Source organism: Leptopilina heterotoma, unplaced genomic scaffold (assembly GCF_015476425.1).
Source record: "Leptopilina heterotoma isolate Lh14 unplaced genomic scaffold, ASM1547642v1 Lhet_191, whole genome shotgun sequence".
Taxonomy (NCBI): Eukaryota; Metazoa; Arthropoda; class Insecta; order Hymenoptera; family Figitidae; genus Leptopilina; species Leptopilina heterotoma.
The window spans coordinates 13,080-28,854 of NW_025110910.1; the positions used below are offsets into that span (position 1 = coordinate 13,080).

The following is a 15,775-nucleotide window of genomic DNA, read 5'->3' on the forward strand; positions in this document are numbered from 1 at the left end:
TCTAAAAATAGTTCGCAAAGACTTTGAGTGCGTGAAATATAATGGAATGACCTTATCACTCTTCAGTAATTTAAGTGGTTCCACATGTGTGACTGACAATTTTTCAAACATTTTTTTTTCACTAACATCTTTTTGAGAAGGGAAAAAAAATTTTTTTCAATTTTTTTTTAATAATTTATTTTGTCAGCTCCTTGAATTTTGAAATTTGTATTCCAAATTAGGTTCTAATGAAATGGGTGTTGACTGACAAAGGGAAAATTATTAGTAATTTTTTGGGGTTCAAGAGTATATTTAAGAAGTTGGCCTAATTTTAATGAGTATTTGAATCTTTTTTGAAACTAAAATTTTTACCAAAGATGTTAAATTGAAAATATAAATTAGAATTATTAATTTTTATCCTTCTTTTTTTTGTTTGCCATTTCAGCAAGCGAAGATGACGATTCTTATTTATTAGAGGAGGACGACACTGTCTCGGCAACAATAGCAACTGACACTGAATTTATATCGGAAGGCGGCGGTCATTTGCCAGTTTTCCTAACTGAGCCGTTAGATGCATTTGTCATCAAAAACAGACCAGCAACCCTTCACTGTAAAGCAGCTCATGCATTGCAAATTTTCTATTTATGCAATGGCATTAGAACAGAGGAATCGCTTCAAACTGCATTTGTTGATCCACACACTGGAATACGGATAGTTGAATGTGAATTGAACATAACTAGGGATCAAATTGAAGAGTATTTTGGAAAGAATAAATTTAAGTGTGAATGCATTGCCTGGTCGGGCTCTGGTCAAATCAAAAGTCAACCGGCAACAATCGACGTTGCTTGTAAGTATTGAAAGTGAAAAAAAACAATAATTTTTATTTTGAAAAAGTGTCGAAAGATTCAAAATGATACTCTAATATTTTGCCAAAGTACCCAATTACTTTCGCAATTTTATAGCTTTAAATTACCATATATCTATGAAATCTTTAGAATTCAACTGTCTAGATAAATTTAGATGGCCACAAATTGCAAACTTTAGCTTATTTGAATCCGTGAAGTAAAATTTATTTTCTTTTCTCGTTAACAGACTTAAAGAAGCAATTCGAATCGCCCCCATATTCTCAGTCTGTGGAAGCCGGCCAAGGAGCTGAACTCCGTTGCATTCCACCAAGTGGTGTTCCATCGCCAATAGTCTATTGGCTGAAAAATGGAGTGAAACTTGATTTAAATGCTGACACTTTGCTGGTATCTAGCGAAGGGCATCTTTTAATTGGACAAACAAAATTAAGTCATCAAGCAAATTATACCTGCGTGGCTGAAAATATTGCCGCTAAACGTCTCAGTGATCTTGCTAGTCTCACAGTTTATGGTGAATTTCAAATTTCCTATAGCTAAATTTTCAGTTTTGACTAAAATTAAAAATACATCAATAGTTAAAAAAAATTTACAGTTCAAAGCAAAATAGGGTTTTTTTTCTCTTTTTTAGTTAATGGAGGATGGTCTGCATGGTCATCATGGTCCGAATGTCATTCTCGTTGCGCAAAAGGTGGACAAAAAAAAACGAGAACATGTAGCAATCCCGCTCCCATGAACGGTGGACAACCGTGTTTGGGTCCCGCACAACAGAGAAATGATTGCAGCACAAACTGTCCTGGTAAGACAAAAAAAACTATTTTGGAGTTGCTGCTTACAAATCTTAAGTCAAATTGTAACAAATAAAAATGTCATAGAAAAAAATCAATATGGACTTTAAACTTTGTATTTACGGATTTTAAGATCTCTCTTTAATTAACTTCTCAAAACTTTTAACTTTTAGATAAAGGTGAACTTTAAGCTTTTTGAATTAAGCAAATCCCACAAGATTTGATCAATAACCGCTCAGTGATTGGATATTAAATTATTTTCTTTTTGTCAATATAAATTGCGCGATAATAGACTCGTGATTATAAGTAAATTAACCTGATGAAGATAAACCACATCATCAAAAACGACAAAACTTTATAGATAATGACATGAAACTCGCTTTTATTTTGCAACCTCAATGGTCGATAATTTAGGAACTTTTCTGATAAAACTATTAAGAATTTCAATTTAAAAATTAATGCACATGCAAAGGGTATACTTTGAACTTTATTTTGACATATTTTATTTGTGAAAATAATTTTTCTTAAACTTCTGTAAAGAATTTGCAAGAGCTCCGGCTAACATTGGTTTAGATTTACTCATCAAGACAACTAAAAGGTCGATATTTTAGGGATTTTTCTGAGAAAACTATTGAGTATTTCAATTTAAAAATTAATGGACATGTAAAGGGTATACTTTGAACTTTATTTTGACATATTTTATTTATGAAAATAATTTCTTTTAGACTTCTTTAAAAAAATTTCGATAGCTCCGGCTAACATTCATTGGTTTAGACTTACTCATCAAGGCAACTATTTCTGATTTACTCTGTCGATAGGCTGTAGTTGAAGTTTTAAATTGTATTATCATCACAATAATTTTTTTTGAAACTTCTGTAACGATTTTGTGAGAGCTCCGAAGAACATTGGTTTAGACTTACTCACCAAGACAACTATTTCTGATGTACTCTGTCGATAGGCTGTAGTTGAAGTTTTAAATTAGATTATCATCACAATAATTTTTTTTCGAAACTTCTGTAACGATTTTGTGAAAGCTCCGAAGAACATTGGTTTAGACTTACTCACCAAGACAACTATTTCTACTCTACTCTGTTGACAGGCATCTTGCGGTGAGCAGAATTTTAATGTTTAAGGTTTCAAAAACCACTTTACTCATAGGAAAAAAAAAATTTCAACTTACCTTGAATCGTTTATTCTAGGTCCGTAATAACAGAAAAGTACACTATCTTACTGTCACTACACGCATCTCAATGATTTTTTGGATGCTAATGCTGTTTATGATAGGAGGAAATTTAATTATTTTCAGATGAACGTTAATAAGACTTATGCTATGATAATTGTCTTGTCGCAGTATATTTCTGGCGTGAAATTTTAATCAACTTATTCACTATTCAATACTTCCATTCCCTAAGTCCAATCTGTCCGAAACTTGATGTTTTAGATTTGCCTCATTTTCACTATTATTGTGCAGTGTAAGGACCTGACTGACGAACTGAATTATTAATTTGAGAAACTCCTTAAATATGTACCGGATTTATCTTTTGATTTCATTAGACTGGAGAGAAATAATTAATTAATATTCTAAATTTACAGACGTCTCCAAAAACTAACTTTGATGGTATTCAAATTTGAGATCTGTTATATTTGGTGATTATAAATTAATAATTGTGAACTGAAGAAATCTTGTCTTTTTGCTGCAGTTGTGGATGGCGGATGGTCTAAATGGTCCGCGTGGTCACCTTGTGGAAGTGATTGTACTCATGTAAGAAGACGTTCTTGTGATGAACCCTCCCCAAGTCATGGAGGTCGTCTCTGTCAAGGGAAGAATATCACCATCACAAATTGCACCGACGGAATGTGCAATGGTTAGTCAACTTCTTTACTATCTTTCGATTTCATCACCTTTAATTATCTAATTATCCATAAATTTCTCAATATGGATCAGAATCCTTAGGATATTGTAAATATCTCCTACTGGAAATTCAAAAATCAGCAGATTTTTTTAATTAGCAAATTGTGTTATTTTAGTTGATGCCACAAAATTGGGAGTTGAGTCTTCTAAGAAAGGTGAGTTTTGAAATATCTTAGCATCAACTTTAAAGTTCAAGTTAACGTTAAAGTTAACTTAAAAGTTTATAAGAAAACAGTAGTACGAGTATTATAATTTTTCCCAGGCAATCGAGAAATGGATGTGGCGTTTCATATAGGTCTGACCGTGACATTTCTTATCACGAGTGGATTGATTTTTTTCCTCGCCAAACTACTTCGTCGTAAGGCCCACAACCATTCACTCTACTCAATGACTCATAACGGTATGTAAACTTGACATATTTTCTAATTTTTACAACAACTTTTTTTTCGTTACTATCTTGAATGTAAAAATTAAAAACCTGTTTACAGAATTCAATCCGCAATTCTTCTCGGATCAGGATAAAAAATTGAGTATGCAACCCGACGTTGCACTCACGGGTGTACCAGCCTGCTATGAATATCCCTTCGATCCAAAATTACCAATGTCACGTTCATCATCAGAGCATCATTATGACGTTCCCCACCTATCATTACCACTGCAATCATCTTCCATTTCACCCACTCCGAGCACTTCTACCCAGGAATTCTCCAGTCATAAGCAAATTCACTCGGACAGTGAAAATAGCGCCACCAGTTCCTATTCATCATCGGAATTCAGTTACAATATTTCAAACAAAAGTCTAATGCCACCGAAATTGGAAACTGAAAATATTGCTCGAGCTGTTGTTAATTCGAGGGGTGCTCTTTTGGTCTTAACTGATTCCGGTATTTCTATGTCAGTTCCCGAAGGTGCTGTTTCGAAACCTTTGAAGGAGAAGCTTTATCTGGCAGTGCTCAATGAAGATCGGTTCAGACCACGACTACCAGGTTGGTAAATAGTTTTTAGTTTAGAAGCTACCCTCACAGGAAAAGGAGATCTTAAGTTAGGATCTCCTTTTGCTACCCTCACAGGAAAAGGAGATCTTAAGTTAGGATCTCCTTTTGTTGTGAGGGTAGCTTCTAAGGATCCCTAGAATTAGAAAAATTATGGATTGCGAAAAATTGGAGTTAGGGGTTCAGTTAGGGGTTTAAATCGAAACTTTTAATTCCCAGATGGAATAACTCAACTCTCGGCTGTTGTTGCATGCGGTCCATCGTCTGTGGCCCTCAACAAACCCGTAATTCTGCAATTCGAACACTGCGCAATGATGCATTCGACAACATGGGAATTGAGCATATGGGCCTCAAGAAGTATGGATATTGACGAAATAAACTTCACCTCAACGATAGAGGAAGAATCCATAATTCAGTGGGAACGAGTACTGACATTAGGAAGTGAAACCATCAACACCCCTCTCTTCACTCAACTCGATCATTCGGAGGCGTTTATAGTAACCGATCAGCTAAGGGTCTACATTCTCGCCGGTCAGAGTTGCAAAAATTCCACAGCCACAAAGAGATTGAAATTACTTCTCTTCGCCAGTCAAACGGGTGAATCCTACATTCGCGTATACGTAATTGAAGATACAAAAGCTGCCATGAAAACAGTCATCGACCGTGAGGCACAAGTGAAAACTTTTATTCTAGACAAACCGAGGACAATTCTCTTTGAAGATAATGGCGAACCGCTACATATTCAATTAGAGGAAATTGGCACTGACGAACAGATTCCAGTCGGAACACATGAAATTTCTTTCAAAACCATCTGGAATGGAGCGGAAAATAAGAAAAACGTGACTTTTGATTTAGAAACAGCTGAAAATCTATCCATGAGATGCTATAAACTTCAGGTGTTTCAGGGTAATTCGGATAGTAAGCAAATGTTCAAGATATTCTACGATGGAATGAAGAATCTTATTTCTTCGGGAAGTATCACTAGACCGCTTAGAGAAGTCACTGTCGTAAGTAGTGGACATGCGAACAGTGCTGTTACTGATTCGGCAACTCTGCGGCCATTCCGCTTCACCAAATCTCTTAGAAAGCAACTTTGTCAATGTCTCGATCCACCGAATGCGCTTGGTAATGATTGGAGGATGCTGGCGCAAATGCTTCAAGTCGACAGGTAAGCGAACCTACTGAAAACTGTTGATGCAATTTTCATAAATGTTTTTTCAATAATGTTTCTATTTAAATTTGTGGACACTAAACATTTATTTAACTTTCGATTGAAAAGTCTGTCTTATTCTAAAAGTTTTGCATAGTATTATTTATAATGTTCTCTTTCAGATATATAAATTACTTCGCCACTAAAGTGAGTCCAACGGAGCATATTTTAGACTTGTGGGAGGCAAGACATCGAGCACCAACTGCCGTAACGGACCTACTAAATCATCTAAGGGTCATGGGCAGAAGTGACGCTGCAATTATTCTTGAAGCACAACTTGGGCCCTGGCTTTGAAATTGTTCCCCTAAATGTTCAAAATATTATCTAAGTACATTATTTCATTATTCATTATTCTGACGAACTAAAACAAAGTCACTTTGAATTTCAGTGCCACAAAACCAGTGATATTACATGAAAGTGCAAACAGTGAATTGCGAGTTGCTAAACGACCTAAAAGAAAAGATACTAGCCAAAAAAAAGAAACACTGCCTTAAAACTCCATCTAAAGCAAGCGTAATTTACTTGTAAATAAATTATTGTTAGTGAGTCGACGAAGACATAAAAAAATAACGAATGATACGTATGACAATTTTGTGAGCGGTAGAAATTGTGAATGCTTTGTGTTTTACTAAAAAAAGGTTATAAATATTTACAGACATAAGAGAGTTAAAATAAGACTGTTCTTTTAACATTTTTTGAAGAAAAAAAGTTTTCGTTAAATAAGTATTACTTTCTTATAATTAAATGATTCTAAATCATAAATGTCAATCTAAGGGCAAGAATCAATATTGATTAGTTGTCAAAATGTTTAATCAAAATTTTTGTTATTACAACGTTTAAATTGTTTTTCAATGTGTCAAAAAAAGAAATTAAATAGAAAGACTGAAATACTTAAAAAAAAAAGTTATTTTCAAAGATTCTTGTATTTTGGTATTTAGGTAACAATATTTCCTCTGGGCGCACAATTGTCTAGAGACCAGTTCCATTTTTATTAAAAGACGAAAAAAAACATCGAATTACAAAAAAATTGAGGTGCACTTAAGTGTCAAAAAAATAGTTAAATATAAACGTATTATGTAAAACTTAAGATTTCAAATTTCTACTTCGATTTTTTACTATTTTTGTTAAAGATTTTAAAAGATTTTATTATAAATATTTTCGAGTGATAAAAACATGGTTTTTGATGTAATCAAACACGGGACAATATATATTAATGTATGTATGTATGGACTGTGCTGCGGCAAATAGTGCGTGCATAAGGATAAGTTCCTTCATCTATATATATATATATGTTTGAGATAATTAATTTTTGTTTTGGAATCGAAAAAAATGTAATTATATACGAAATAGAGGCCAATAATGTTCGTTGAATTTTTCGAGTGCTAATTTTCATATTTTAATAATGTCTCTTTAAGTTTTAATTAATAAAAAAAAACTTTATTTACGAACAACCTATAAATCGGATATTTTACTATAAATTTAGTCTTTTACTAATGTACTTTGTTTCTTTAATAACTAAATTTACTATAAACCCTTTTAAGCTCCAGGAAATAAAAAAATGTTTTAGGGGTGCTGATTTCGAATTCGAGGTAAAAAAACAGTTTTTTAAAATTCAAAATGGCGTATCCAATATGTCGAACTTTAAATTTTTCCTCTTATTTATTCGATATTTTACGAACAAAGTTTTAATTTTTAAATTATTATTATTTATACGCACTTGCATTTGCTAAGTGTTCTTCAATTTAACACTTTTATACGATTGTACACCAGTTTATCCATTCCATTTTTTCCACTAATTCTTTTTTCCAATAACCTTTTTTCCACTAATTTTTTTTCCAATAACCTTTTTTTCCACTAATTCTTTTTTCCAATAACCTTTTTTTCCACTAATTTTTTTTTCCAATAACCTTTCTTTTCACTAATATTAAATGCTGAAAGAAAAGAGAATTATAAAGTTTAAACTTTTTATTTCCTCCATTTGATTTTTTTAATAAACAATGTTTTTTTGTGTTACTGTTAAAAAAAAGTCGTAAAACAAAAAAGAGCCTTATATTCCAACAAAAAAATAAGTGTACTTAAAATTATATATTTTATTCACTATCTTCCTTTGATCGTTCTCTCTCCGATCGCCTTGACTTCTTCTTTCTTCGGCTTGGACTTCGTGATCTGGACTTGTGTCTACGTGATCTTGAACGTGATCGATGTCGATGTCTAAAATATTCAAAGAAGAACAATGAATAAAATAAAAAAAAAATAAAAATAGTATTATTAAAAGATAGTTGCATAAAGAAGAATTAAAAAAAACAATACCTTTCTTTATGGCGATAATGCGAGCGTTCTCGGTCTCTTTCACGATCATCATCCCTTGCAACAGATTCTTTTTCTCTTTCTCTTACCATTGACTCTTTCTCTCTCTCACGATCTCTATCCTTCTCTCGATCACGACTTCGCGATAAACTTTCCATATCACGATCGCGATCCCAATCCCTTTCTCTATCCCTATCTCTTCCATCTCTCTGGTCACGCATCGACATTATAGGCGACATTGAAACAGGTGGAATCATTGTTGAAATTGGCTTTGGATTTGGTTCCTTGTCACCATTATCAGCTAATGGAATTGATAAATTAGCCGATTGCCATGTCTGGAAAAAAAGGAGAAATCTATCATTTGGAAAAAAAAATATTTTTTAATTTTGTTTTTCCGTTTTTTTTTACTTACCGGATCACCCCATTGTCTATCCTGTGTAGGTTCATAACTCTGATAATAAGGATCGACCTCGGGAACGAAGTACGGAGCCGGTTCCTGATAACCAGGCGGTGGCATATCAAATGCCGGCGGTACAGTCACCGGCGGTGGAACACTCATATCAGGAAATCCCGGTTTTCTCGAGTACTCCCTTCGATCAGCAGTCATAACCTGAATGACATTCTCCTTTGGTGGCGATTTATCAAGATTCCGCCGCGATGCTAAGCCAGTACTGCCAATAACATCAATAGTTCCGGCCATTTTCCTCCCAGGCGGTGGTCCCGCTCTCTTTGGACCCATAATACCAGAATATTTACTATTGTAATTAGTGATCGTCACTTGTGGCACTCTCGAACCTAAACCACCAGTATTACCAACACCACTGCCGGCATTTAAAATTAAACCCACACCCGATTCACTTCGCATACGCTTCTGACGTTCGCAATATGCTCGCCATGTTTCTTCATTGAAACCATAATTGAAATAATCAGTGATATCGGCTCCGGGTTGTCGCCATGGTTTATCTTCCAATTGATCGAGATTAAATTCATGTGCGGGAATGCCATTGATCACGCCAATTGTCTCGAATTCATCGATACTAAATTTGCCTGGGAGTTTATTTATTTTTTCAGGTACATTACTGGAAGTGATGAGACCACTTCGTTTTATATTTAAACTACTGTAGGTGGGTGCTGATTTAATGTCACCAATAACGACGTGGACATCGTCATCTGAATCAGAATCACTTGCTGCGTCACCATCTTCCTGACTGACGTCATCTTTTGTTCCATTTTTATTTACTTCCGTATCTTCGATATTTGAATCGTTTAAGTCCGATTGCTCTTCACGCTCTAATGTACTCAAGCCTTCAGAAAGATTCTGAAAAATTTTTGATTTGTTAAAATCGAATATATTTACTATATAAGAAGGGTGGGATTTATTTTTATAAAATACTTTTAATTTAACCCTCTGCTGATGTTATTTAGATTACAGCATTTAAATATAATTTCAAATTGATACAAGTATGTAATTTAACGATCACTCTGAGTCAAGGAAAATTAAAATAAATAGAAATTCAACTCTTTTTACGTTTCGGCAGCACAGCTGTCCTCTCTAGAACTATAAAATTTATTATATAACAAAATATTAAAAAAAAAATTTTACAATTTGCTAATTAAAACAATAAAAATTAAAAAATAAAGTATTTAGCGAAAAAAAGAGAAAATTAAAATATTAAAATTATAAATTAAGACAGTACATCTTCGTCGCTACGATTATAATATGACACTAATCAAATAGAGACGAATACGAATGAACGTTGTACAATTCTCGGGGTCAATTCCCTTCTTCTCGTTGAGAAAATGAATATAATAGCTACTAAGATTTAATGTGTCATCTTTCTTATTAATCGAATTTTTTTGTAGATTAATGTGGATCATTTCAGAAATTAAGCGTTTTTTTAAATGAACTTTCTTTATCTAGTATTAAAAATGTTTCCCAATCAAAATCATGATTAAGTGAATTGTTATGTTCAGCAACAACATTTGTTTTTGAAATTTTGTGCTTATTAATACGAACACCCACCATTCTTTTAGTTTGTCCAACATGCAGAACAGTTTTTGCATCTTATTTTATATACTGAGTTTGTGATTTCAGATTTTTTACTCTTATCTTTTCCTTTTATTACCAAGTTGTGATTCATGTTCTTATTGTTGGTTGGGATAGTTAGAATGTTGTAATTGTTTAGGAATCATGAAGTAAACTGAGTTACTTTTGTTACTTTGTGAATTTGATTCAATAAAGCAAATGCGTTTCTTAATGTGTTTATTAATAAATTCGATGGGATAATTATTATTAATTAGCATTTTTTCGACAAATTCAATATTTTTATTATTAAATTTTTTATTCCAAAGTTTTATTGCCCTATCGACAATTCTCTAGAGAAAATTTAATTAAAATTGTATTGAAAATAATTGAATTCTCGCAAAAAATATTATTATTTATAAAAAGAATCGAATTTTTCCAAAGAATTGTATTAAAATTTTTGAAAATAATTTAAATCTTATCAAGAATTATTTTTTGAAAATAACTTAATTCTTATCAAGAATTTTATTCAAAATCTTTAATAAATAATAATAAACTTTTTTCTTATAAGTGAACTTTTTAAATTTTAAATCTGAAATTATTCAAAATCATAAGAATGTAAAGAATACAAATTAGAATTTATCTTTTTCTAATTGTAATTTAGATTTAAATAATTTAAATAATTAAATATTAAATAAATTTAAAAATAAATTACATAATTAAATTTAAATTTACTTTTTAATAATTGTATCTTATAAATAAACAATTAAAACAATTGTTTATTTATAAAATACAATAAAAAAAATTAAATTAAAAAGTTAATTTTCTGAAACTTAATAAAAATAAATGTAATATTAAAGGTTTGAAGTAATTCGATGAGGGTACAGAAGTTTTTTTTTAATTTTTAAAGAATGAAAAATAAAAAAATTGAATTAAAATTTTCTCTTAGTGGAATTTTTCGTTAATTTTTCTTTTTTGTAAACATGTTTGTAATTATTTTCTTAAAGGAAAAAATTCTGCGTTTAAATCAATCATTTAACCTCAAAAACTAAAATTTTTAATTATTATACCTTAAAAAAAATTTGAAGTTGAAATAATAAATATTTATTAAAAATTTATTATTGAATTCAGTCTAATATTCAAAAAAAAATTTAATTTTAATAAAACTTACTATTTTGCAAATTATATACTATAAAATCACGCATAGAGTATGTAATAAAGTTGTGTCAGTAATGTCAACGATGTCATCGCATTGTAGAGAAATTAAAAAGAAGCAAGTGTTTAGCACAGTAAAAAATAAAATAAAAGAACTGAAAAAAATTGAAATCGAAAATTATTAGCCACTTACCGTTGCATTGCCGTTTTCGACATTTCTTTCATTGTCAAGATTCAAAGAATCTTCCTGTGGTTCGAAGGATGCATCGTTTCCATCAATAATGGAATTAGCCGCTGGTTCAGCACATTCTTTACTATCTACAGAGTCGCCGTATAACCACTGATCCTCGTTTTCATCTGCCATTTTTCACGTGATTTATTGGAATATTCATCAAGAAATTTTAAACAACAAGTTGTTAAATTCTACACAGTTTTTCTTAACTGTTTTTCAATACTTTTTTTTGAGAGGCAAAGGCTTATTGCTACAGCTGTGAATAAGCACCTGGGATCATGTGGTTTGTGTAGATGGGTAACTTTGATGGAGAAAAATTGTGTTGTATGCGTTCGGTTTATTGGAGTGAATAGAGCATAATTATTAGGCCCAATTCACTGCTGTCATCTGAGAGAATTGTCCACCAATGAGAAACTGTTTCTAGGGGAATTGAGCTGACTGTGATGAGAAAATACCATCGTACAATCTATATACTTTGTGGTTTATGGTGATAATAAAATAACGGAAATTGTTTGAAATTTTTGCTGGGAAATAGTTCTGACGTTACTTCTCCCTGACGCTTAAAAGTTTTACGTCGTGTTGTTTATTATAAGAATATATTACCGAGAGTATTATTAGATATATTAAGAGTACAATCTACAACCTCCTACAATTGCTATTAACCCTCCTGCGTACAAAGCCGAATATAGTCGTCCAATCATTTTTGTTAATAACTTTTGTTTAAATTAACATTAAGTAATCTATCAATATTTTTACGCCAGAAAATGTAAATTTTGTCTCCAAAATACTTCCACTCCTTCCACTATGCATTTCACCATGAACATGGATCTTCAGGTCTACAATAGTAATACAACAGTTATGACACATACAAACACATGTGAGATTCTTTTTATAGGTTAGATTACATACCATAATGATTTTTAGAGTAAAAATATCCTTATTAAATAATTAAATTAATTTACATAAACAACAGGAATGGAGTTCCATATCTGAAATAATTTTACATCGCATTCTTTAACATTTATTAACGAATTAATGAATTTTTCAGAGAGTGACAATTTATTTTGAACAATATATTACTTTTAAATTTTTGTAAAAAATAAAAATTTTTTATTTGCATTGAAACGTATGCGCAGGAGGGTTAAATTAAAAATATAATTAAAAAAAGAAACGTACAAATATTTAGTTCTTATAGCTTTTATTAAAAAAGTTACAATTCTCTTAACAGTTAAAAAATTAAAAATCAGTAACAGTAACGGTAGGTAAAAATTGTTTTTTTGTAAAAATATACTTTAAAAAAATATCAAAAAGACGATGGAATTCAGACGCGATATTCTGATGAGTATATTGAAAAAAAGAGAAAACTGGAAACTGCGGATTTACTCATTTTTGAAGTTTGGAGAGCGTTTTTCAACAAACGCGGTCATTCCTTCCTTTCTGTCAGCCTGTTAAAGAATAAAAATTATTTAGTCAAATCCAATAAATATTTAAATAATTATTTTCTTTGCGGACGAATTATTAATATTTTATTTTTTTTATTTTACTTACCGTGGCAAATGTGCCATGGAACATTCTCTTCTCAAAATGAAGACCTTCTTCTAAAGTTGTTTCATAAGCTGCAATAAAAATTCGAATTTAGTTTACAAATTTAAAATTTTTAATTCTAATTTTAAAATTTAGAAATTTAAAACGAAAGTTCTAATGGGTTAGGGTAAAAATTGATGAAATGGACAGTAAAAAAAATAATATTCACTAGCATACGGAAGAGAATACTATAGCAGTAATGGATAACGAACTTAAAATTAATAATCAACAAGAAAAATAGATTTTATTCGAACAAAGAGTTAATAATAAATTATTAGAAACCCTCTTTATGAGGTGTTTCTTTTCTTTTTCGATAAAATGATTGAATGACTGTTTGTTAATTAATTAATTTCAATTTTGACCTGAAGAGGATACTTAAGTCGTCAATATAAATAAAATTACTTGAACCGTATAAGGCCTCGTAAAATTTATTACACGAAAGAGTTAATAAAATCATAGGGGAAGTACCTTTCTTAACTGATTCCTTTGCCATTGCAACGATCAGTGGAGAATGACTGGCAATTTTTTCGCCAAGTTTCACAGCCTCGGAGACAAGTTGATCTGCTGGAAATACTTTACTAACGAGACCTAAAAAAACAATTTAAAAAATGGCATATAGTAATTAAAAATAAAAACAAAAAATAGTAAGAAAAGTACAAAAAACTTACCGCTCTTCTCAGCTTCCTCGGCATTAATTTGATTTCCAGTAAGAACAATTTCCATGGCTTTACTTTTGCCCACAACTCTGGTCAATCTTTGAGTACCACCAGCTCCTGGAATTGTTCCTATCGTAATTTCAGGTTGCCCGAATCTTGCCTTATCACCTGCGTAAATAATATCACACATCATGGCTAATTCACATCCGCCACCAAGCTGAAAATTAGAAAAACTTTCTTAAATTATAAATTTTACTCTGGGGGAAATTTTGCAAATAAAATAGTCCTCTTATCACTCCGATAATTAATTCTTATTATATGATTTTTTAATTTAATTATTATCGACAAAAATAGTACTTAAATAAAATAAAAATGGACTTACCGCATAGCCATTAACTGCAGCAATAACAGGTTTTCTGGCTATAGACACACCATTCCAGTGAGTCAAAAAATTGCTTTTAATACAATCGGAATAGTTATTATTTTGCATTTCCTTAATATCAGCACCTAAAATACATTAGAAAATAATTAACAAATAGAAATTTTATAATTAAATGAAGTTCTTTTTGTTATATTATAGACCTTTATATAATAATTGGAGTTCTAAATAAAGTTTAGAAAATAAATTTAATTCGAAAAATAAAAAACATTTCCTACCAGCAGCGAATGCTTTTTCACTTCCAGTAATAACAATAGCGGCAATGGAATTTTCGTTATCCAAATTTTTCACTGCATCATTAACTTCGGACATTAATTTATCACATAGGGCATTTAATGCCTTTGGTCTATTCAAAGTAATCAGAGCAACATTTTTCTTCTCCCCGGCGGTTTCAACTTTTATGAATTCATAACTTTTAGTCGTTGCTGCAGCTGCAATTCAAATTTACAAATTATGAACAAAATCATATGATGTTTTATTATTAATTTTTATTAGTAAAAATATATAATATCGAAAATTGTTGTATACGTACTTGAATAATAATTTTTACTCGGGATTATATTTCTTATACTTTTTCTAAAATCGGAAACGAAAACTCGATTCACCAAAAGCCTTGGCACAAATGTACTTCCCATTTTGTTAAATTTCTGAAATCAGTTATAAAAGAAACAGTTAGTGTTTCAAAAAAAAAAAACATTTGAATAAAGAAGTATTTTTAAAAGAGGGATCATTTTTTTGTATCATTCGAATTTTGATCATTTGAACTTGAAAGAAAATTTTCAAAATGGCGGATCGAATATGGACCCCGGAGAATATTTGCATTAACTTTGACTCCCGGGCAATTTTTTCTGCAAATTTGGAATTTTGTATATATATAGTTTCTGACATTGTAAATTTAATACACAAAAATATTTTTTGAATAATAGTTAATTATTTAATTAATTGTTAATTATTTGAATATATTTTATTTCAATGAAGCCAGCATCTCGCTTAGGTGAGAGCGAGATGACACTATAGGCATGTCTCTGTCGTAGTCAAGAACCGGCTACACAATAAGTTAACGACCTTATCATAAGTAACCAGTTACTTCTGAATATAAAAAAAAATTACAACTCATCACTAACTATAAATATTCACAAAGCACCAAAAATTTAAATATAAATCCTATTTGGAAAATTTGGAATATAATTTTTGGTACATCCCTCGTATATGTAACACTTGCACTTGAAAAATATGGTATTTAAAATTATCCATGGGGAACAAATGGTAAAATTATAAACTAACAATCCTAACAATTGTACCCCAATTGTATATTTGATAAGTAAAAATGAGAAATTTAATAATAATAATAAATAACTAGATGGGTAAAAGTAGTAAAATTAATTAAAAATAAAAATTTCGAATTTAGGTAAATTTTGAGTTAGAAAATTTATTGCAGAGTAATACACACATTTTATTCCTCAGCTGTGAGTGATGAGAGAAGAGGAACTGAACTGAATTTACAGATAGGCACTGGACTTTTGGACTTTGCACCTCAGATATTTTTCATTGGTTCCATAATACGACCATGACTATCAATATATGTCTCAGTATATGGACATATAACAAATACTCTCCAAAACATGCAGACATCAACTG

General features: G+C 31.0%; 3 protein-coding genes across 3 annotated transcripts; 1 reads left to right on the top strand and 2 right to left on the bottom strand.

Moving 5' to 3' along the window:
• Nucleotides 1-424: 424 nt before the first annotated feature.
• LOC122500914 (netrin receptor UNC5C) lies at nucleotides 425-7,196 on the top strand (the record flags this gene model as incomplete). Its single annotated transcript, XM_043610075.1, has 9 exons — nucleotides 425-826; nucleotides 1,072-1,353; nucleotides 1,471-1,638; nucleotides 3,328-3,492; nucleotides 3,656-3,694; nucleotides 3,802-3,939; nucleotides 4,028-4,525; nucleotides 4,751-5,699; nucleotides 5,864-7,196. Coding segments are annotated over 9 exons (2,813 nt in total), but the record flags the coding sequence as incomplete, so codon positions are not given.
• Nucleotides 7,197-7,691: 495 nt separating this feature from the next.
• Nucleotides 7,692-11,743, bottom strand: LOC122500801 (pre-mRNA 3'-end-processing factor FIP1). Its single transcript, XM_043609902.1, has 4 exons — nucleotides 11,420-11,743; nucleotides 8,461-9,366; nucleotides 8,052-8,383; nucleotides 7,692-7,952 (listed from the first exon to the last, which is right to left on the bottom strand). The coding sequence occupies exons 1-4, from the start codon at nucleotides 11,588-11,590 to the stop codon at nucleotides 7,832-7,834; spliced, it is 1,530 nt and encodes a 509-aa protein (XP_043465837.1). The 5' UTR covers nucleotides 11,591-11,743; the 3' UTR covers nucleotides 7,692-7,831.
• Nucleotides 11,744-12,741: 998 nt separating this feature from the next.
• LOC122500802 (probable enoyl-CoA hydratase, mitochondrial) lies at nucleotides 12,742-15,775 on the bottom strand. Its single transcript, XM_043609903.1, has 8 exons — nucleotides 15,588-15,775; nucleotides 14,670-14,784; nucleotides 14,356-14,568; nucleotides 14,081-14,205; nucleotides 13,711-13,915; nucleotides 13,511-13,630; nucleotides 13,007-13,074; nucleotides 12,742-12,903 (listed from the first exon to the last, which is right to left on the bottom strand). The coding sequence occupies exons 2-8, from the start codon at nucleotides 14,770-14,772 to the stop codon at nucleotides 12,838-12,840; spliced, it is 900 nt and encodes a 299-aa protein (XP_043465838.1). The 5' UTR covers nucleotides 14,773-14,784; nucleotides 15,588-15,775; the 3' UTR covers nucleotides 12,742-12,837.

Coding starts and splice junctions, on each gene's coding strand:
- LOC122500802 (XM_043609903.1), bottom strand. CDS start 14,772: ATGGGAAGTACATTTGTGCCAAGGCTTTTGGTGAATCGAGTTTTCGTT. Junction 13,916..14,080: donor CTGCAGTTAATGGCTATGCG/GTAAGTCCATTT, acceptor TCTAATTTTCAG/CTTGGTGGCGGATGTGAATT. Junction 12,904..13,006: donor TCCATGGCACATTTGCCACG/GTAAGTAAAATA, acceptor ATTCTTTAACAG/GCTGACAGAAAGGAAGGAAT.
- LOC122500801 (XM_043609902.1), bottom strand. CDS start 11,590: ATGGCAGATGAAAACGAGGATCAGTGGTTATACGGCGACTCTGTAGAT. Junction 9,367..11,419: donor TCGAAAACGGCAATGCAACG/GTAAGTGGCTAA, acceptor AAAATTTTTCAG/AATCTTTCTGAAGGCTTGAG. Junction 8,384..8,460: donor ATAGACAATGGGGTGATCCG/GTAAGTAAAAAA, acceptor CTTTTTTTCCAG/ACATGGCAATCGGCTAATTT.